Source organism: Phalaenopsis equestris, unplaced genomic scaffold (assembly GCF_001263595.1).
Source record: "Phalaenopsis equestris unplaced genomic scaffold, ASM126359v1 Scaffold000224, whole genome shotgun sequence".
NCBI lineage: Eukaryota > Viridiplantae > Streptophyta > Magnoliopsida > Asparagales > Orchidaceae > Phalaenopsis > Phalaenopsis equestris.
Genome location: NW_018164666.1, coordinates 3,777,665 through 3,801,488, shown reverse-complemented (window position 1 = coordinate 3,801,488; position 23,824 = coordinate 3,777,665). Strand labels below are relative to the sequence as shown.

The 23,824-nt window shown below is 35.5% G+C and overlaps 1 protein-coding gene across 4 annotated transcripts in view; it reads right to left on the bottom strand.

Moving 5' to 3' along the window:
• Positions 1-488: 488 nt before the first annotated feature.
• Positions 489-23,824, bottom strand: part of LOC110023345 (vacuolar amino acid transporter 1) — a 79,626-nt gene continuing 56,290 nt past the window's right edge. For 2 of the 4 annotated variants that reach the window (XM_020722707.1, XM_020722710.1), the window contains exons 10-12: positions 11,792-11,835; positions 1,208-1,273; positions 489-774 (exon numbers count right to left, since the gene is read on the bottom strand). In XM_020722707.1, coding sequence (XP_020578366.1) covers positions 682-774; positions 1,208-1,273; positions 11,792-11,835 — 203 coding nt within the window. In that variant the 3' untranslated portion in view covers positions 489-681. The remainder of the gene's footprint in view (positions 775-1,207; positions 1,274-11,791; positions 11,836-23,824) is intronic. The other 2 variants (XM_020722708.1, XM_020722711.1) reach the window with 1 other exon arrangement.

Genomic DNA, 23,824 nt, shown 5'->3' with positions numbered 1-23,824 from the left:
TATATATCAAATCTATAATCTATATTAAACATGATTTTTCATATGAAAGTTTCTAATTAAATTTAGGCGAAAAAGTCAAAAAAAAATAACTCATTTTGAATACCGTGCCTGAACACTTGGATGAGAATGCTTAGGTGGATGAGTGGCTTAAACAAAATGAGAAATGAATATAATCATGTTAGGGTTGATATAGCTCTAGCGACGCTCATGATTAGAAAGTGTTCTTAGATGGTTTGGTCACATGATTGTGCTATGAGAGTACATGTTGTAGAGTCGACTTAAGTTAAGAAAGGTTGAGCTAGACCTAAAAAGATGGGCATATTGTATAAAAAATAATCTTAATGTGAAAATATGACACTCAAAAGAACTCAATGGAGAAAAAAGATTCATGTAACCAACCAACCCCACTTATTGAGAAAGGCTTATTGTTGTTGTTGTTGTTGTTTATGCTTGTGAACATTTCTCAAAATGCTAACTCAACAAAAATGAAAAAAAAATGAAGAAAAGCAGAACTTCGAATTAATAACTCCAGAGATGAGAGCTAGTCCATGGTTTTATGTTGGCTTTACCTAAATAGTGAAAAAGCACATGAAGATATTTGCAGGCTTTAAACATATAAAAAGACAATATTTGCGATAGCTTTTATGTAATTCTGGGGAGATGCGCCTCGGAACTTCTGCGTCAATAGCTATTCACAATCTTAGATATTGAAATATAAGTTCCCAGAATTGCGCAGCTGATGCCCACAGCCACAATAACCACGCCTGCAGTAACCTGAACATTTTCAAGGCCACAAATATTGTATTAAAAAGCATTCATCGCCATCCTCTGTTCAATTCATTTCAAGTTCCGATGGTCAAAAGCTCAATAAACAAACATTTTATGGACATTTACATACATATCATCATATTCCTATGTATTTAGATATATAACCACTAAATTTTGCATTTTATATTTATACCACCAAAAGCTTTCACATCACATAAAATAAAATACATGCATATCTAGGGTAACATGTACGTAAAAATTAAAGTTTATTAAAATCAAGTCATTTTGTATGTAAATCTTCCTACATTTTTATGTATACTGCTCTTCCAGTAACTACTTTAGGACAGTCAAACTTTTGTTATGCGAAAGAAAGTAAAGTGACAAAAGGAAATGAAGCATAGGGTTGAAATTATGATCGCCTGCTAAAGACAACAGTTACCTGCAAATTTGAGGCCTTGTTCCCTGATATCTTCAAGAAGCATAGGGTTGGCATTATGATTGCCTGCTAAAGACATTTTTAAATGATTATCCTTTTCCATCCACAAATTCTTATAGATATTTTATAGTAATATCATTAGAAAGCAGTTTTCATATCAGAAAACAAATATATAACTATCAAAATTATGTCTCTAATTTTAAAATTTTAAAAGAATAATAATTGTTTGCCATAAACTTCAGAAATGCATTTGCTAGTTACCTAAGAAGCATTTTAGAAAACAAAACCCGTAGAACTTTCTACTTGCTGTAAACATTTCAAAAATTACAGAAAAGAATTTTTAATTAAGTAGGTTTAGTTTCTCAACAAACTAACACCAACCTTTGGAGATGGTTGAAGAGATGCTTCCCTCTAGACTCAAGATAATAGATTTAGAATCTGATTAGGGAAAGTCGGATCCATCCGGTCACATTACTTGCTTTGAGTGGAAATTTCTCCCGACGCCATGTAGTGTAGAAATTTTCATATGGCTAATGGCTGACAAGTGAAGAACATTTTTGGCTCAAATAAATCCAACGGGGCCAAACTCAGATTGACTTGTTATCTGAGTTTGGAAGTGTCAGAAAGTTAACTCTATCTGACTTAACTTGCCCCAACATTAACAAACCTATAGAGAAGCCATTACTTGCAGTCGGCCTGACCAATTACGGCAATATGGCAACCAACTGAGAAAAATCCATTCCTACAGTTGTGATAGTGGGATAACACTTCTTTACCAAGTTTAAGTCGGACATTTCCTAATGACCCAAAAAAAGACTCATTGAAATTTTTAAAAAAAGTCTACAATGACAAAAGTTCAATTCAACTGCTAGTGTCACATAGACTGCAATCAAATTCCTTGATTGTTCACCCGCTAAGGAGATGCAACTTCTTGACTCTTCACATAAGCAAATGTAACTGTATTTTAAAAGGGATGTAAGGTTTAAATTTGCACAATTGGACATTGAGATATTTTTCATTTATGATGCAAATCATAAACAATAAAATCAACAAAGTAGAGTAAGAAATATTGTACTGACTTTTAAGAATGTAGTAAGAAATAATATTTTGTTTAAGTTCTAGGACTAAAATGGCTTCGTGTAAATAGTCAGAGGACTAATTTGTCACTACTCAAAAAATAATTCATTGTTCTATTTACAGAATAAAAGAAACATTTATGATTGAACAAAAATGCTTGCAAGGCTAAACTCAACCAAACCAAATAGCTAAAAATAGATGTGCCGTTGAAATAAAAACAAATAAAAAAAGACTGAGGCATTCAGCTTGGCCAAATTCGATCCAAACAGCATTTCTCATGAGGAGCTCATTTTCATACAGACTTTACATATCCGATGTGGCCCACATATGAGGTCATTTTTACTAATTATGGAGCTTATAGTTGATATCATATTTAGAGAACTCACTTTTTTGCTTCATTTGAAAAATACGTCATTAAGCTCACAATGAAAAATTGAGCAGGAATCCCCTCACAATGCCCATCAACCAACCCAAGCCTCACTTCCTCTTTCCTTTTTCCTATGCCACCCAATGCCACTTTCTGGCCAAGCATGGATCCCCCTCATTCCACAAAAACTGCATGCTAAACTTTTGGGGAGTCAAATAAAGGCTCCAGCCCAATCATGTTTCACGTTTGAGAAAAAAATTGACACAGAAAAGTAGGAGCTTCAGTACCTTCACATTCTCACTAATCATTTATTTTCATAATTTGTTCATCCAACTAACTAGTGCATTTAAACCTTCAAATGTAAAAAACAATTCTTCATGAAAGACAACCTGCACTACAATAATAAAATTTAATAAAACAAATTAGAGTATAAAACTAAAGGAATGGTCCGACGTGATGTGCTTGTTACTTATCTTTTTACCTTTTGATTTCCTTTTTTTGGGGACAGAACACTAACTTTCATTTGATAACATAGTCACATATTCATCCTCAAGCCTTCAAATGCAAAACCAATCGATTGCAGTCACATTGCACAACTAAAATACTTCATACCAAATTCATCATTCAAAGAAAAAAAAATATTCATTAATAAGACGATTAAAATACTAAAAATGAAAAAGACGAATGTCATATCCGGGAAAAAAAGAAACCTTATATATATATATATACATATAGATACATAGATATAGATACATACATATACATACATATATATATACATACATATATATATATTATATATATGTATGTATATATATATGTATGTATATATATATGTATGTATATATATATGTATGTATATGTATGTATCTATATCTATGTATCTATATGTATGTATCTATATGTATGTATGTATGTATCGCTTTCATTAGCATGCTTTGCCTTCACCCATAACTATATACAGCCTTATTTGAATTTTCAATAGGTTTTTTTTTTCTTTTTGTTATTTTCCAATCACACATGTAGGGCCCTCTTACGAAAAGCTCAAAGAAATAAGTCAAGAAATTTCAGTTAAAAATGTCACCAATTTAAATTGTAAGTTATGATGGGGAAGATGATTGACTTGACACTTAGACACAATAGGTTTTGGAGTAGTTCCAGCAGCCCAATGCATTCCTCCACTTCAACCATCACACTTGAATTCTACCAATAACTTTCAAATCTATATCATAATCACTATGAACAATAGACCCGAGATATCTAAAACATTCACTCCTTTTAATGACTTGACCAAGCTTGTTACAATCCCGCCACTAGATCTACTATTATTAAAACTACATCCCATGTATTTAGTTTTAGATCTATTCAAACAAAAGCCTTTAGACTCTAAAATTTACCTCCATTATTCAAGTTTTTCAAGAACTTTCTCGATAGTCTTATCCACAAGATATTATCAGCGAAAAGCATAAACCAAGACACATCCTCCTAACAATATATAGCAAAAACATCCAGAGTTAAAGCAAAAATATATGGGCTTAAAGTGGATCTCTGATACACATATCCTTCCTGAATATACTTGGAATATACTTGCTCAAACCTTCCTTTGTTCAAACACAAGTAGCGGCTCTAATACACATATCTTCAATGACTTGAATATAAGTAATAGCAATACCTTTCTTTTCTAGAACTTTCCAAAGTACTTGTGGAATTTATTCATAGAATTTTTCAGAATCAACAAAAGTCATATGTAGATTCTTCTTATTCCCTCCGTACTTCTCTATCAAACCTCTCTATAAATATATAGCTTCTATAATAGACTTGTCCAGCATGAATCCAAACTAATTTTGAGAAATTTTTTTTATCACTTTATAACCTATGTTCAGTTGCTCTCTCCCATAACTTTAGTGATGACACATTAACTTGATTCCTTTATAATTTGCACACTCTTGTGCTTCCCCTTTATTTTTTGCAATAGAAACCAATAGACTATTCTTTCAATCATCAAATAAATGTTTTAGTTGTTAAAATTATATTAAAAATTTAGTGAGCCAAGAAATTATCAAATCTCCTCAACATTTTCACACTTTTATTATAATTACCATCAAATCCTAATTTTACACATTTTATTTTCTTTAAAGTCTCATCAACTTCTGTTTTACTAATGTAACAGTGAAAATAAAAAAAATTATTATTTATGATAGTAAGATCATTAAAATCGATCATATTTTTATAATTTTAATTAAAAATATTATCAAAATATCTAACCCGCCTATATGGAATATCATCACCTAAGAAAAAAATATTTTTTTTTCATCTTTAGTATACTTTACTTGAACTAAATCTTTATTTTTCTCATCTCTTTGTTTGGTTAATTTATAGATATATATATTTTACCCTCTTTAGTATCTAATTTATTATAAAGATCATTAAAAACAAAATTCTTAGCATCATAAATTATTCTCTTAGACTTCATACGGGCTACCTTATATTTTTCCTAATTCTTCAAATTTTTACATTCAAATCAAATTTGATAACTTTTTTAATTTTATATATTTTCTTGCACAATATTTTTTCCCATCAATTATTTTTATTCATAAGAGCTTTTAATTTTGATTTTGCAACCTACTTAATAATACTCATTATTTTATCTCACATAGTATCAACTTCTTCATTAGTCTCCCAAATTTTAAGATCTTGAAATTTACTCATAAAAAGTTTTTTTTTTTATTTTAAATTGCCCATATAATTCTACGATAATATTTCAATGTATTTTTCATCTTTTAATATTTCATCTTAAAATTCAAAACAGATAATTAATATTGTGTAGTTTGATCTTCACTTATAATGATCTTACAATCTTTACATCTCGATAATCAATTTGTCTCACAAAAAATAATCAATTTGTGTTTTCTTAAAATTGTCTTATAAGTGATAATATGTTCATCTTTTTTTCTTAAATAAAATATTAAAAAACAAAATCATTGGCTAAAGTAAAATCCAATATGACTATTTTTCATTAGTCACTCCAAAATCATAGCCACCATGAATACTTCTAAAATCTTCTACTATTCTACCAGCATATCCATTTAAATCTCCAATAAAAATTATTTCTTCAAAGAAGCATTCTTTATATTAATTCTTCTATGTAATTCTGCAATAAAAAAGGCAGGCTTTCCTTTCATAATAAATGAATTAAAAAAAAATTGGTAATCTGACATTCATATCCCATAATTGTAAGATAATAACGTATTTTATTGTAATTGATTGAATCATGTTTTAAATAGGAGGCTTTCCTAAATCTAATAGGAAGATGTAATGAATATATTATATATGTGTGCTTGTGCTGTATGGGTGTGTGTGTGTATGTGTGCTTCCTGTCAGATGATAATTCTATTAATATGTGTTACTATAAATTAGTTGATCTTATTGATTTAACCATGAACTGGCCCTCCGACTATTTTGCTCCGAGTCTAAAATTGTTTTCACATAGAATCGGTCACATATGACTATTGAAGTGATCTAATTTTCGAAGTACCGCCGAATTCTAATATTGATCAATTTTTAACTATTTTTATTTTGATTGGATGGCCAGATTACATGATTTAGGATAAAAAAAAATTTAAAATATTATATTACAAAATTTTAATTTAGAATAACATTTACATCATTATTATAACATTAAAATCATATAAGAATAATTCAAATATTTTTATGTCATATACTTCAATCTCGATTGAGTTGTTGAACCTCAAATCTTCTTTCTTTCGGTTCAATGAAAACCTTGTAAACAGTCAATATTAAATATATTTATTATTTCATTGAAAAATAATATGCATTAATATTGTAAGCTGTAAGAAAAACCAAGGAGCAACATCTACGTTTTCCACCTTTTCTAAAGCCTTCTTTGGTTGTCTTCTTAATTGCTTCATTAGAGTACAATATGATCAGCTAGATATATAACCATTACGATACGATTTGAAACCAAAAAACAACGACAAACGGCGACAAAATTGCAATGGATACGTGGAAAAGCTCAAGGAGGGCTGCTCTTACAAAAATCAAAGGAAAACAAGTAAGATACAATAATGATCTACTGTTCGAGAGATAGATTGACTCTCCATAAACCCCGTCGCTAGAAACACCACAGGAAGAAAAAAACTGTAGGCAAACTCTTGTATAACATTCTCACCCTAAGTTATTAGCTTTAATATAATACTCTCACAACACTTCAAACTTTCCTCCCAAACTCCTCTAATTTCTCCTCCTTGCATATGTGATTAAAGCCCTTGCTGGACCTCTCTACCCTGCTCCACCTTGAATTGACCCTCCCTGCTACGAATGATCCTTCCTGTTGCATTCTCCGGCTCTTAGATGGCTAGGGTGGGTCAGTTCGATGATTCCCGACCGATCCCACCTAGATTAGTTCATGACTGGGGGTAACAATACTCTCCTTCAAGGTAGCGCCTTGTCGTCAAAGTGGAATGATGGGAACTGTTTTCAGATCACCTCATATGGTCCTCATGTTGCTTCATACTCTGGCAGACCCTTCCACTTAATAATTATTTCCCTTGCTCCCGCCCCTCCTGGGAGCACTCCTTCAACCTCTAATAGTTCTAGAATCACCTACAGGGCTTCTATCATCATCAGGGGCAGTGACGATGAGGGTGTATGATCTCCGATAGCCTGCCTCAACTGTGAAACGTGGAAGAATGGATGTAGTGTTGATGATGGTGGTAACTTTAAACATTAGGCCACTACCTCGTGTGTGTAGTCACCTTTTAGGGTTCAAAACATCATAGTGAAAGTTTCTCGCTCCTTCGTCTCAACAATATCCTCTATCTATAGGGTCTCAGCTTCAAATAAATCATGTTCCCCGGTCCGAGCTGCACCTCTCCTATGTTCATCTGTGCTCCTCTTCATGATTTGTTGAGCTCTCCGTAGATGTCCCTTGAGCTACGCCCATATCCTGTCCCTCTCCTCCAAGTACCGGTCGACATTGGATACAGGTGTAGCACTAGTGTACCAATAGAGGTGTCAATTCGGGTGGATGAGTCGAGTTCGGGCTGCCCGAAAATGACACGACCCGAATAGAGTTAACATGAACTTGACCCGAGAAATAAACATGTCAAAAACTAAAACTCAAACCAAACTTTGACCCGCTAACCCGAACTCGACCCAAAATCTTGTGCTTATTCCGATCATGTTTGGGTTTTCGGGTGTAAACTCAACCCGACTCAAATAATAAACGGGTCAAATTCTCTAACCCAAACCAGACTAAAAAAAAATTTGGATCAAATCCAACCCGGATTTTTCAAGTCAAGTTTGTATCATGTTAGAGTGTCTAGTTGATTTTTTATCTCGCCCATACAAAATCTTGAAAGTTGTGGTTTGCACTGTTATATGGTACGAAGCATTATACAAGCATTCGACCCACGCAATCCACTTGGCCCAAAGTATCGATTTATCTGAAACAAAACAATGCAGGTATGTCTCCACACTCCTGTTGATCACCTCACTCTGGCTATCAGTTTGAGGATGACATATTGTGCTTCTCTTAAGGGTTGTTCGTTGTAACCTGAACAGCTCCTTCGATAACTGGTTGAGGCTTCACTTTGTCCCTGTCCGATACAATCGGTTCCGGCACTCTGAGCAAACAGACCACTTCTCATATGAACATTATGGCGAGGGAGACCGCAGTGTAGGGGGGTCGTAATGGATACAAATATTCATAGCTCAAGCAATCCACTTCCATCGGGATCATCTTAAACCCTTCTAATCGTGGCAACCCTTCAATGAAATCCATGGTCACTTCTTTCCAAACCTTCTCAGGTAATGCTCAGGCTTGTAACAACCCTCCCGGCAACATGGTCAAGTATTTGTGTCACTAGCACACATCAAACCGCACCAATATGTCTTCTACGTCTCGGCACATCCCCGCCCAGTACAGCTCTATCGATAAACGATTGTATGTCTTTTGCACCGTGGAATTCCCCCTAATAGCAATGTCATGAAACTTCTGCAACAGTCTGGGAATATACTCTAATGGCCTTGGTAATACAAACCGCCCCTGGTTTCCTCAACGCATATCCCTGATGACTATTCAGATCATGTGGCAACTCTGCTCATACTTTTGTCAGCTCTTCATCTTGCTCGCTCTCCTGCCTCATGACTTCCCGATCTAGGATCAAAGGTATCATAAGGCTATCAGTTGGTGTTCCTCCACCTTTCTGGACAAAGCATCTGTGGCTTTATTCTGAATCTCGAAATAATATCCCAACAACTTAGATAGCCATCTCTAATGCTCCTCAGTTATCATCCTCTGCTCCAATAGATATTTCAATCTCCTTTGATTTTTCCTGACAATAAAATATCGCCCCTATAGATAGGGCCGCAACTTTTGAATGGCCAAGACAATAATCATCAACTCCAACTCCTACACAGACTTGAGCCTCACCCTAACAATGAGCACCAGGCTGAAGTAGCCAATTGATTGTTGGTTATGCATGAATTCTGCTCCTAATCCGTACCCTGATGCATTTATCTCTTACCTCAAATGGTCTACTGAAATATGAAAGTCCATCTACTGGCACAATGTTAATGGCTCTCCTCAGTTTTTAGAAGGTTTGTGCTGCGGCTTCCCCTTACTTGAAATTATCTTTGGATGTAAGGCCAAAAAACACTATTCATGACCTCGAGGTAGCCCGACCTCGAGCATCTCTCGAATCAGCCTGTCTAACTCATCCTTCTAAATCTGAGGATATCGGTATAGTCTGACAATGATAATAGGGATCCCCTTCTTTAATGTAATAGCGCACTCATGATCCCTTTGAGGCGGAAACCCGCTTGGCCCTTGAAAGATGCCTGTAAATTGTTATAGAAATTGTTGTAACCCTTCGGAAAACTCTGTCAGCTCGAGTTCTCGGACCTCATCAATGCTCTACAACTCCACCAAATAACATATCCCTGCTCCCCGTATTGATTGGACCATGGTTTTGCACAAGCTAGGATCTACTCTCAGCATCACTTTCCTACCCTTCACCTGAAACTCCCTCATAAGGGATTTACAGTCCACCTTGATCTCTCCAAGCGTTCCAGCCATTTCACCCCCAAAATCACATATGTGCGACCCAGGTCCAAGGAAGGAAGTCCTCCAACACCTATAAGTCATGTAGAGTTAGAACCAACCACTTACAAATTCCCCAACTTTTCTCCACTTTCCTTGTCCCCATCATGACACTGAAACTCCTTGTAGCTACCAATTCGAACCCTAACTGCTCCACACCCTCACTATCCACTAGCACTGCAATCGTCTTTTCCCCGATTCGTCCCTTCACTTTCATAGTGTGACTCTGAATAAATCCCATCATTGAATTGAAAGACACCTCCGGTACGTCCAAGTACAGATGCTTCTCCACCGCGTCGTCCTCTAATTCCTCCCCTCTGTCTCCTCTAGAACTGCAGGATCTGAAAGGCACGCTCCTTGCAAAAGTGGTCTGGGCATACTTTTCATCCCATCAGTAACATAGTCCATTTGCTCTCTTATCATGCATTTCTGCACAGGGGAGGCGCCTGAAATTGCATACTCTTCACTTGTCTCTTGTCTTCCATCATCTCCGTCAATCCATGCGGTCTCAATGATCGGACGACTACTCGGCTGTCGGGCTTCAGGCCCTTCAAGAAGGTCCCTCTAATTCTACTGCAGCAACACCCCTCAACTACCCTAACAAGAGCTCTAAATTCTCCCTATATTGTCAGAGCACAGAATTGTTGTATAGATCTTCTTCCAGGATGGCTCAAAAATACTCCAACAAGCAATCCTTAAATTCCTCCCACGAATGCATCGAATATCTTGTCTCCATCCACTGAAACCACACAAGTAACTTTCCCTCCAAACATAATCCCGCCGCCATGAACTTCTTTTCCTCAGTTAACTCATTGACTGCAAAGTAGAGCTCCACCCATGTGCATCTTCTCCTTCGAAGTTGGCATCTTTCATTTTCTGACCCTTGCATCTCCATTCCAACTTCCTATTCCTCCAGTATTTCCCCCAAGTATGTCAAGTGAAACTCCCTCCTTTCTCCTTCATGCTCTTTCGTTCCCCTTGCACCATCCCTCCAATTTTTAGCCCAGTTCTCTCCATCGGAAGTCTCCACCCTCCCTCCTCTCAGAGTCCTAAGGGGGATGCTCTTGGTGGTATATGATGTCCTCTTGTTGTCCCCTCTCATTTGATCTCCTTCCCTCTTGATTTGACCAAGGATTTCCTAATCAACTCTTGGTTAGAATTTGCAATTTGAACGGTTGGCAGAGCCTCTGATCTCGATAGGCCTCTTCAACATCTATTGCATTTCCCTTGTGTTCTTTAAACCGATTTCCATTCGACTCTCTATAAAAAAAATCTATCATCTATGGTGGTAAACTTTTCTCCCATTCCCGATCTCATTTGCCCTACTTATCCTTCCAACACATCAACTTTCTTCATTGCCATCCCTCGAAGATCTTGCTCTGATACCACTTTGATAGGATCCAGAACCAAAAACAAAGAACAAACATCAACAAAATTGCAATAAATAGGTGGAAAAACTAGAAGATGGCAACTCTTATGAAAAATCAAAGAAAAACAAGCAAGATACAATGATAATGTACTGCTCGAAAGGTAGATCCACTCTCCACAAACCTTAGACGTCATTAGGAACACACGGGAAGAAAAAAAAGGCTGCAGCCAAACAAAACAAGCATAAAGAAAAAATAAACCCTAGGTATTAGCCTTAATATAATCCTCTCATAACACTTCAAATTTTCCACCCAAACTCCTCTAATTTCTCCTACTTGCATACATGATTAAAGCTCTCGTGGACCCCTTTTGTTCGCTGGACTTCTCTGCCTTGCTCCACGCCGAACCGACCATGCTGCATCCGATCCTCCCTATTGTATCGTCCGGCCCTTATATAGCCCAATCGGTCCCGCCTGGACGGGTTCATGACCAGGTGTAAACATTACTTTTACCCCCTTCCAATTTTTTTTTTTATAATCTCAATATTTTCTTTCAAAGTTATGGGAATCAATTATATATTTAAATCAAACATATAACCATCGTGTTATGCATAATCATATGAAGTTAAGTGGCAAAGTAAGAGAGAGCATACCACCAGTATACTGAATAGAGAGCCGATCAGGGACATCACAAGGCCTGCACAACAAATATGGAAAGGTCTGCATTTAGTTAATCTCAAGAAATTTTCATGTAAACAGTGACGTAAAACAAGACATCCAAGCTCAAAAATAGCACTGCTGCGCTATACAAATTTCTAACCAGGAAGAATCAACTAAATGCAAGAAGTATTAACAATAATTTAACAATAATTAACAACCATTTCATGCCTTAACAATAATTTACTTTGAAGTTTAGTACAAGTATTAATTGACAACAACCATACTATTGAAAGAACTCCAGAGATATCGGATCGTCATTAATAAGGTTTATTCATGTATTATACTTAAGTTTCTGCAATTTTTAGTTAGCCAGCTGTTTAGGAATCTTTTCCAAATTTTGTTTTAAGTTCTTCTTTATTAGGTAAACTAGTTTCCAAGTTAAACTCCTTGGAGAAGCTTTATATACGACCCACTGCATACATTCATCTTGCATTCATCTTGCAATAAGAAATGAAGAAATTCCATATTTTGCTCTATTTTTATGGTATCAAAGCAGAGGATAGAATCCTAAACTTCGAATTCGCTTTTTGTTCCCAAATATGATGGAGGTCAAGTCCAAGACATCACTGCCATCTCAATCTCAAATCTTTTAAAGCCCATACAAAACCCATCCCATTCAAATCACTATCATTTGACAAAATCATGATAATTTTCTTCAATGGTCATAATCGGTTCAAACGTACATCAGGAGAAGAGAAGAGATCAGCTACATCACAGGAGATGCAAAGAAGTCCAAAGTGAAGATCCAGTTCTCCATTTGGGATGCTGCAAACTCAATGATAATGGTGAGGTTAATTCCATGAAGAAAAGAGATAAGCGTGATTTCTATTATTCACTGGCCAAGGAATAGAGGGAAAATGACTCACATATGTACTCAGATTTAGGCATATGAGTTAACTCTACGATTTGGGGAGATCTGTCAAACTGAAGATTCTGTGACAAAATATTTCAATTTGCCAAAGAGAAAATTGGAAATATTTGGACTTATTCAAGGCGTATGAGTGGAAATCACCTGAGGAACCTCCAAGCATATGACTAATGTTCCCATATGTTCAGTTCCTATTACCCGTGTCTTGAGTTTGGAAAAGTAAGAATCATAGATGGAAGCTTTTCATTGATTTCTTGCCAGAAAAAATTAACCTACCAAAAATAATTACCCTAAATTCTATTTTACATGTGCCAAAACTATTGGGATGGATCATGAGCACTTAGGGCTTTAATTAGTCCATAATCAAAATCATACCACAAAATAGGATCATGAAAATTCGAGAAACCCAGAATAGAATAAATCAGACAGAAGCACAACAAAGCACTCTAAAAAAAGCACACCAAGATTTATGTGAAAAAACCAAGAACAAGAAAAAACTACAAAGCGACACCACAAAATTTTCACAAAGAAGAACCAAAAATGTACAGGGATACACACTCAGATCAACTCTACAAACACAGAAACTTACATAACTTTTCTCCAAATCTTCCTCTTGATCTCACAAGAGAAAGCCCTCGCAAAAATCCTTCTCGACTCTTTTCCACTTCACGAAAGTCTTGTTGAGAAACACCGGACACGAGAGTGTAGTTCTTCATTTCTCCAACTACGACTTAAGAACAGTAACAAGAGAAATTGTCTCGGCGGCGTGACTGTACAGAAGCAGTGTAATTATTTCGCACACAAGGGAAGAAAGCAAAAAATTTAAAATAGCACTACGTAGCTACGTCAATCCCAACATGGTTACGCTAGTCTGGTAACATTTGGATCGATGTAGCATGCCAAATTGGCATAGTTATGTCGCGCAGAATTACGGCTTGGAACTGCTGCTTGCGATCATGTGCTCCTTCAAATGTCCTACAGAATTGGGTGCTTCTTCAGGCTCCAATTCACAACAACCTCCCACTTGGAGAGTAACAGCACCCAACAAATGTCCTACAGATCTATGCTTCCATCTATACCAGCTCCGTAGTCATGTATCATGATGTGGGTAGCTTCAATTTTCTCGATAATCACCACCTCTATCAATATTTCTGCAAGAACAATTGTTTATCTTCTTCAAGAACAATTGTTCGAAGTGATGCCTCAGTTGAATTTGTTTTGTATGTATCTTCTTCAAGAACAGTTGTTCATCTTCTACGAGAGAGAGTACAAAGTGATGCCTCATTTGAATGTGTTTTGTCCTGGCATGAAAAGTAGCATTCTTAACAAGATGAATTATACTCACATTGTCACTATAAAGCTTTCCAATTTAATGCTCCTTGCCTCAATTCTACAATAAAGTCATGCAACCAAATCAACTCCTTGCTAGCTTCAGTGATAGCAATTTATTCGATCTCCGTAGTTGAAAGAGCAATAATCTTCTGCGGCTTGGAAATCCAACTCACCGCTGTGTTACCCAACGTGAAGAAATGCCCTCTTGTACTTCTTCTACCATCCAAATCTCATGTCAAATCTAAATCTACAAATCCCTATAGATTGATCCCTGCAATTTTAAAGTAAAGTGCCTTGTTGACTATTCCTCTCAAGTACTTAAGAATTCACTTCACTGCCTCCCAACAATGTTTGTCTGGATTGCCCATGTACATGTTGATCACTGTCACTGCAAATGTAAAATCTAGTTTTGTACAAATCATATCATACATCAGACTCCCAACTATTGAAGCATAATGATTTCTTCACATCTGTGTTTTCTCTGCTTCAAATTTAGGCAATAGCTCCTTAGATAGCTTGAAGGAACTACCTATGAGGGTGCAAATTAGTTTTGCCTCACTCATGTTATCAACATACTCTGTCTGAGATAACTTCAGTGTCCCTACACTCCTACCCCTGTTGATTTTCGTCCAGAGACCACTTCCCCGATTAACCTTTTAGATACATAAAGTGTCTATCAACTTCAATATTCTTGGTTCTATGACGTTGCACAAAATTCTTGGTAATACTAATAGAAGCTAGATCGTAACAAAACATTAGTATAGGCCCATTGGAGGTGCACCCCACCTCCTTTAACATATTTTTAATCCAGATCCCTTCACAAATTCTCAAGGCGAGTGCCCTATACTCTTATTCCGCACTGCTTCTAAAAAATAACAATTTGCTTCTCATTTCTCCATGTAACCATATTTTCCCATCAAAGTAGCAATAATCTGTGGTGGATCTTCTGTTAGTGAGTTCGTCAGTCCAACATGTATCATTGCAAACTCTGCCTCTATTTTTGATTTTTTTTAAAAATAATCCATAACCATGAATCTTATTGAAAAACCCAAATTCATGTACATCATCTCTAAATACTCTTCATTTGGGTTATTCATGTGTTAGCTCACAATGCTGACAAAGTATGCAATATATGGTCTTATATGTTATAGGTAGATAAGTTTTCCTACCAATCTTTGATATCTTCCATTTCATAGATGCACTTTCTTCTCCCCAGTTAAGAGTTCATATTGGGATCCATTTGAGTATCAACAAGCTTGAATCCAATCATCCTTATCTCTTTAGTAGATCTAAGATGTATTTTCTCTATGATATAGTGATTCCTTTCTTGGACCTTGCTACCTCCAACCTAGAAAATATCTATGATATAGGTCTTTGATTTCAAATTCAATGGCAAGCACTTCTTTGAGCTTGAGAATCTCTTTTTCATCATCACCAGTAGAATCATATCATCTGCATATACTATCAGTGTAGCAATCTTACCACCTGAGTGGGTTTTATGTACAAAGTATGATCAAATTGACATTTAGCATCTCATTAGATCCCATAGTTTTAGCAAACCTTTCAAATTACGCTCTTGGTGGTTGCTTAAGCCCGTAAAAAGACTATTTAAGTTTGCAAACTAGGTATTTTTTTAAATCATTCTAAAGTCTTGATGGTATCTTCATGTACACTTCTTCAAGATCCTCATTCGGGAAGGTTTTTGAATGTTGAGCTGATGCAGTCCTCATTCATTATTAATTGCTATTAAAAGGAGAACTTTGACAGTATTCAGTTTGATAATTGGCGTGAGTGAAGCCAAATAAATTCAAATATCCTAATAGTCAATCCTATAGGCTTGAGTGAAGCCTTTTGCATCCAAATCTAGCTTTGAATCTCTCAATAACTCCATCAGCTCTATATTTGATGTTGAACACCCATTTAAATTATCAATTTTGAATATTTAAATTTTGCATTGGAATTGAGTTTGAATAATTTCATGAAAGGTTTTAAAAATTTGAGCTGTTTCAAATTTCTCCTTTATTGAATACCCAAAAAGTTATAATGTGATTGTCAATAAATGAGCAAATGATTAAGCCCCTCTTAGGATTTTCAACTTTGAAGATACCCAAATATCATTGTGGATAGATAAAAAAATGTGTGTGAGTTTGTACTGGGTCATGTGATAACTATTTATAGTATGTTTGGCAAGTCGACACACCTCACATTAATAAGAACCAAATTTGTATTGATGAACAAATGAGAATCCAACTTTGTAACATAATTGAAATTAGGATGGCCCGGACGATAATGTCATAACATGACCTGTTCTTCGACAAACGTAGAAACAATAGACTCAAATTTTTGAGATAAAATTAGAGTTGGGATCATTTGTGTGTTTAAAGAGATATTTTCCTTAAGCAAGTATAAGTCTTGATGCATTCTAACACTGTTAATCACCTTCTCAGACTCCACCTAAAATTCACATGAGTTTGCAAGAAATTTAGTTATATATTTCATATCATGAATAAGTTTACTAATTGAAAGCAAATTATAGTCAATCTATCGAATATATAAAATAGAGGAAAGAGTAATATCGTGAGAGAGCTCCACATCTCCTTTTCCAGTAAATTTTGACTATGATCCATCTGAAAGTTTGGCCGATCTAGATGAAGAAGCCTCTTGATAGTTGACTAAAAGATCGATGTCTCCAATCATATTATTAGAAGTCATGAATCTTTGATCCATGTTCTAAATCTCTCATTACTAACAAGATAGAAAAAGGATATATCACCTTGGTGTGTCACGAGGTTGGTGATACCAAAGTCAATTCGAAAAACAACAAAAAGGAAAATTATCATTGTTGAAACTTTAAAAGGAAACAAAAGGTTCTTAAAACAAGAAATAAACAACACAAGCACAAATAAGCCCTTAAGGTGAGGATGAATGTGGAGAATTCGGCTAGACAGCGGGAGAGAGGTGGGTTGGGATTTAGCAACAACATATAAGGTGGCTGCAAGGGATGGTGATAGTAGGTTTCGATGAAGAGGATGGGTGTTATCAGCATATGGAGGTGTAGGAAGGTGGGCCAGTAGCAGCGTTGGGTGTTGGAGGGCTGACGGCAGCAGGTGAAGTTGTAGGAGAAGACCGATGGCAGCAGCAAGAGGTATAGAAGAGGTCAACGGCAGCCGGTGAGGCTGCATGTAGGGTAATGGCAGCAGCTAAAGGTGAAGGTGGAACTGGTTATTGAAAAAAAACAGAGAGAGGTGGCTGCAAAGATGAAAATAACGAGCAGTAGAAGGAAATTAGGAATGGGGGTGAAGGTAGAGGTCGTCATCACCTCGGAGCAAGATACAGTCGGAGCACTACATGTCCTTGAATGCAGTCCTAACAAGGGTGAAACGCCTGGAAATAGAAATCTGAAATCAAAAAACAAAAGTGAACCCTAAAACACATAAACAACATATGTATAAAGCTAGATAGAATAGAAGAGGGGGGAAGGGGAAACGCCTGGAAATAGGAATTTGAAATCAGAAAACAAAAGTAAACCCTAAAACAGATAAACAACATACGCATAATGCTACAAAGAATAGGAGGGGATCCAACCCCCCACCCCACATTGAAATGGTCAGTCGATCCAACCCCCTCTTGGATCAACACCCTGTTGAACCAGTTTCAACCAAGCTAAGCCTCGCGTCAATTGGTATGTTTTTTTAAACTATATATGGTGAGTTTTCCAATACTTCAAGTTGTTCGTTGGTGAATTGTTCAGACTATCTTCGAATGTGGTAGTAGCATTAGCCCTTTTCTGTTCAGGTTTTCAATTTGTAGGTTTTCCATGAACTTTTCAACATTTATCTTTGAAATGCCCAATTTGCTTGCAATAGTCACATTTGGGATACTTCTTTTTGAGCTTCGAAGTAGAATTTGACTTCGTCATCCCGTAATTGGTCATAAACCCTATGTGTATTTAGGGTTGTCGCTATTGAACAATAAAATTCAAGCGACGAGAGTGCCTGCAGGGAGAATCTGATGCCACCAAGTCTACTGTCAGGAAGATTCTGGCAGGGGACATGGAGAGTGGCAGCATGCACTGGCAAAAGAAAATATAATTACAAGGTTGTGACTTTGGCTCGAAGATTGATAATCGCTCAAAAATTGATTCAAATTTTGGCTCAGATCGAGATCGAATCAAAATAAACGAGTCGAGCTATGAGCCAACACTTAGGATAGAATTTTGATCGGATCGAAATAAATATCGGTCGTCCGGTCTTCCGCGCCTCCCCGACGACCTTTCATACATATCGCTCGGGACTTGAGTAGCTCCCCCTGAACAAATTCATTAAACCCTAATTCTTTATTCCCACTGTCCCACAGCCGCTCTCGATGCGTGAGGCCCTGACCCGTTATGAGCTCTCTCCGAGTCCGAAGTCCCCCTCCAACCCCCCATTTGGATGTTTCGTCATCTCTACAATAATGACAATAGTGCTCTCAGGCTCCGCGGTCTCCCTCAAACCACTACTCTGGCGTTGTGACGGGCTAGAAGGTTTGGTGGTGTGGTTTTGTCTGTTTATGGTTTGCTCATTACCTGATCTATATATCTCCAACCCCACCTTCTATTTTTGGTCACCATTCTGGCATTCCAGCCGGTTGCGGACTATAAGCATTTGGACATTTGGTGGTGTGGTTTTCACGTTGCCTAATCTATCTCTCTGACCTCATCCTTCTCTTTCTTCTCTATTCAGTAAATTCCTAATCTCTCTAAAAGGCTAAGATAGTCGATTATGTTTGTGGTTTTCTCGGATCATTGCCTGATCTATCTCAATCTTACTTTTTGTTTTATTTTTAGAAGGTTAAATTTCTAAAATTAATTTAGTTGGACATGGTCCATTTATTGTTGTTGTTTCCCAAGAAAAATGATTTCTAAGTCCTAGCATGAGGCGGCATGAGGCATTTTCCTAAAAAGAACAATATATTTCCAACATGACTATTGACTACATGAGGCGACATGAGACATTTATCTAACAGAACAATATATTTTAGGGAAATTTACATTTATCTAACAGAACGTATGTGGGGTCTTAACTAAATCTATGAATATTTGGGGATTTTTTGAACTAACTGTTAGTGATATATTCCAGGGATCATGAAAATATCAAAGAGGGAAATTAGATCATGAAGTGATCAGTCAATCCAGTTATTCACCTCAAGGAAATCTACAATCAATCATGAAAATATCAAAGAGGTTATGTTTGTGAAACACTGATAGCAGCCACTCTTGCTGCAACTTTTCCTGTGGCTTAGATTTGGTTGTTCTCCTTTTGTTATTATGCTTTCGCATTGTTGAATTATTCTGTTATGTTATTTGGCTAAAGCTGATTTACCATTTTGCTGCCGCTACTTTGAGAGTATTGTTTTTGCAAATTTTGGTGGCGACACAGCATACCCCATTCAGAAAACAATTAATGATTTCTCTATTGTTAGAGTAAAGAAAACTGAAGAAAGTTGTTCTAGCTATCAATTTGGTATCATAACAATTGATGTTTTTACATATATGTTTTAATTCATTCTCCATGACTCAACTTTCTGAAGTAAACTGCATTGAAGGAATTAACATTTGAGTGCGTTTTGTGGTTAGCATGCAAATTTGATTAGCACATTTGAAAATGAATGAGTTGTTTTATTGTTGAGAAGAATTTAATGTTGCGAAACTTCTCCTGTTGACTTTTTTACAATAAAACAAATAATGGTCTATGGTTTGGCATGCATTGGCTTGGCATCGCCTTTTTAAAAGGTGTTTCACTGCTTCTGCTTGGTTGAAGGTGGTAGGTCAGTTCTTGTGATTGTATGTCGATTTAGCATTTGAAATTGGGCTACAAGAGAAGTATTAGAACAATTATTAACATTTATGCTTTTATGGAGTAATTTATGTTTTTTATCTCTACCCCCATTCTATTGTAGTGACTTACATCGGAGAGGATTGCTTCATTATATCAAAATAAATATATGTTGCCTACAACCACCCTTTTAAGAATATGATGATGGTTCAGTTATCCCAATTTAATATTCATTAAGAAAACTTTGGATCGGGAATGTTTATCTCATACTCTTTCTATTTTTAATATGTCAAGAACCATGAATTTAAAGTTTGATAAATATTGGGTAGTTTATTCAATATTATTCTCAATTGCTTGTATTTTAGATCCTCGAATGAAATTACTTGTCATCAATTATTATTATCCACAAATTTATGATGAACTTATTGTGAATGAAAAGAAGGATATTGTGAAGCAAAAACTTCTTGAGATGTGCTCCTATTATGTTATTGATAAACAACATATTGGAAAAAAAGTCAAACAAGCATCCACCTCTCTCAAGTAAAGGCAGCAATCACAGCACAAGGCAGCACCAGTTTACCTCATAATTTGGTTGGTTTATATGATTTTATAGATTCGACCAGGCTTTCGCTTCCACAGAAGCCTGACCTTGAGTTATACTTAGAGGAAACATGTCTTAAATGTCCTGATTCAGAGTTTTATATTCTGGAGTGCTGGAAAATGTCTACCATAAAATACAAAATCCTTTCTAAGATGGTCAAGGATATCTTTACATTTAGCGCAAGAAAGTGTGTGCTATGTGATTGCAGAAATTCAATACAACCAAAAACACTTGATGCATTAGTGTGTTCTGGTAATTGGATTCGATCTGCATATAAAACGATGAAGGAACCATTGGTAATATATATATTTTTTCTTTTTTTCTAATTGAATGTCTCATTTATATAGATCTATACAAATGCCTAACTCTCTTTTACAATTTCAGTTTGACATCATAGCGGAAGAGAACTTAGCAGTATGTGTCTCTGAAAGCTTGAGTGGTGAATATCAAATTTGAGAAGTAAATTCATTTAGAAAAATGGAAGTCATAATTAGTAAATGATGATGGTAATTTTCTTTATTTCGCTGCTCATTTTGAATCGAGACTACAATTTTATGAATTTTGACATTTTATAAATTGTAATGTGATTATGTAGCAACTTGAATTTTTTTTTTTCTTTGCTTGTGGCTTACTGTCCTAAACATTGCATTAAGCGGAAACAAATAACAACTGCTACTATATGCTCTTGCTTGAGTCAACCTCTTGAATCACTTAACTTTTAATCTATTTGTTCTAAGCGTTATCATTCTATTGCTTAGTACTTCATCTTGTTGGATGTGCTCGTATTGACGATTATTGAGGATGGAGTGCATGCTTTATTTATCTATTGTAAATTGGCTAACAAAAGTGATACTTCATCTTGCTGGCTCTCTCATCCTTTTTTTTATTTAGACCATGTCATAAATTGATAAAGGGACTGCCTTAATTCCTGAAAGTGCTGGAAAGCTATTTTGTGGTACTTTTTATTGCTTGCAATTTGTAAAACGTAGGAACAAATTCTTGGCAGAGTGGACTATAATGTCCATAAAGATGTTTTTTGGTGGAGCAGTGATGAAAGCCCAGCCTTATACACTCGACCGATTATCTAGATAACTTTGGACGGCGTTGATTGCATTAGCCTGTGAAATTTTCTGAGCTCAGATGTGATTCATATAATAATTTTTTTGGGAAGGCGCTGCTATTACAATAGGGTGTTATGCATGCAAATGCCTCAATTCTTATCTGATCTGCTTATGTAATTTAATTTAACTGTTTTGCAGTTGCTTAACAGATATTTACTTAACAGATATTTGGGTAAGGTTTGTGCTTAAGAGTAGTTGATTAAGTGCTTAACATGTATTTTTTGTTATGTGGGATTATTATTTCGTGTGTGAGTGAGCCATGAAAACATTTTGGTTTATACCTTCAATAGATTGATTCATGTGAATTCGGCTGAAACTTGTTGTTTTACAATGCAATTTCTTCCAAACTTTAAGGCCGATTGAGATTTTTCTTGTAAATTCCAATGCAAAAGATGGTAATTACAATGCAATTTTAGTTTACAGCAAGCATGTGAAAAATTGGAAACTTGAGGGTTTCAGTGGTGGGTCAGGTTCCTTCAAATCACAGAAATTTATTTCTGTATAATTATGATTCAGTCCCTTCTTTATTTTCTGAGTTAGTGGTTTGGGGGGATTTAACCGGTTGGGGACTTAGGTTTGAGTGGTGGATCAGGTTCCAATGGAAGTGAGAAGAATGGCCAAAATGAAGAGCATGAAGGAGAACATGAAAGCGGGCCGTCAAAGCTCTGTGGTAGAGGCCATTGGAGGCCAGCAGAGGATGCCAAACTTGCCCAATATGGCCCCCAGAACTGGAATCTTATTGCCGAAAAATCTTATTTCCTAAATTTTTTTTTCTGCGCTTCTGTTTTTCTAATTCGATCAACGTGGTCGCTGGGAAGAGCTGCAGGTTGTGTTGGTTCAACCAGTTTGACCCAAGAAGGCCTTCACTGAGGAAGAGGAAAGGCTTCTCTCTGCTCAAGCGGTTTTAAATTTAGATAGTGTTTATAGTTTTAGTTTGTTTTATTTATTATTTCAAATTTATCTTTATATTTCATTAAGAATTTGTTTAAGCTGATGAAGAGTTCGCTGAAGTTTTAATCAGGATTTTGTTTTAAGTTGATCTGGTTTAGATTTTATTTATCTATTTATTCAAGTACTTAGATGAGTTGACTTTGATTTTGATTTCAATTTAGGTAAAGTTGACTTTGAATTGAAATCAAAGTTTTCGTTCTTGACTAATATTTAGTTACAGTTCAAAATAGCGGATATTGAGCTAATTTGGGCCAAAACCTGTCCATTTTATAAAATATCTAAATTAAAACATTTTATATTGACAATCAATTTCTTGGTGCAGATTGGAGAACTTTCAGCAATTACGGTGGGATCCACCATGCTGGTACATATTGATGTTGGCTTTGTTGGGTCATCAAGATTCAAGAAATATTTTATTTTGCTTTTACAAGTAATTTCTTATATTTGATATTTTAATTATCAATTCTAATTTGTAAATTTGTAATATGTAATTTGTAATTTATGAGATCTGATTCTAAAGGTACAAATAATATTTATTTATCTCCACATGAAAATTTAAGTAACCAACATCGTTTATTAGTTCTAGATTTTAAGATTAAGAGTTGTAAAATAAAGAATACTAAAACTCATCAACGTAGAATTAGATGGAGAAACTTAAAATAAACAAATAAAATTATTGTTATGAGTAAAATTCAAGATTTCAAAATTTGTGATATTCATGAATAAGCAAATGTTATTTGGGATAAAATAACAAACAATATTAAACAAGTAGCAAAAGATGTGCTTGGAGAATCAAAAGAAAAAGTTTTTATAAATAAAAATAGTTTGTGGTGGAATAATAATGTGCAAGAAAAGATAAAATATAAGAAGTTATGTTATAAAAATTGGTTTAAATGTAAAAGCATAGAGAACTGAGAAAAATATCAAAAGGCCTGCAGGGAGTTTTAAAAAATAATTTGAGACATTAAAAATTTTGCTTTTAATGATCTTTATAATAGATTAGATACTAAGGAGGGTGAAAAATATAAATATAAACTAGCCAAACAAAGAGAAAAGAAAAGTAAAGATTTAACTCAAGTAAAGTGTATTAAAAATGAAAATCAAAAAGCACTTTTCTTAGAAAAAGATATTCAATATAGGTGGGTGAGTTACTTTGATGAACTTTTTAATGAAGTTTCTGAAAATACAATCGACCTTAGTGATTTTAATATCGTGAATAATAATAAAACGTTTCATTTTTACCGTCGCATTAGTAAAAAAGAAGTTGAGGAGGCTTT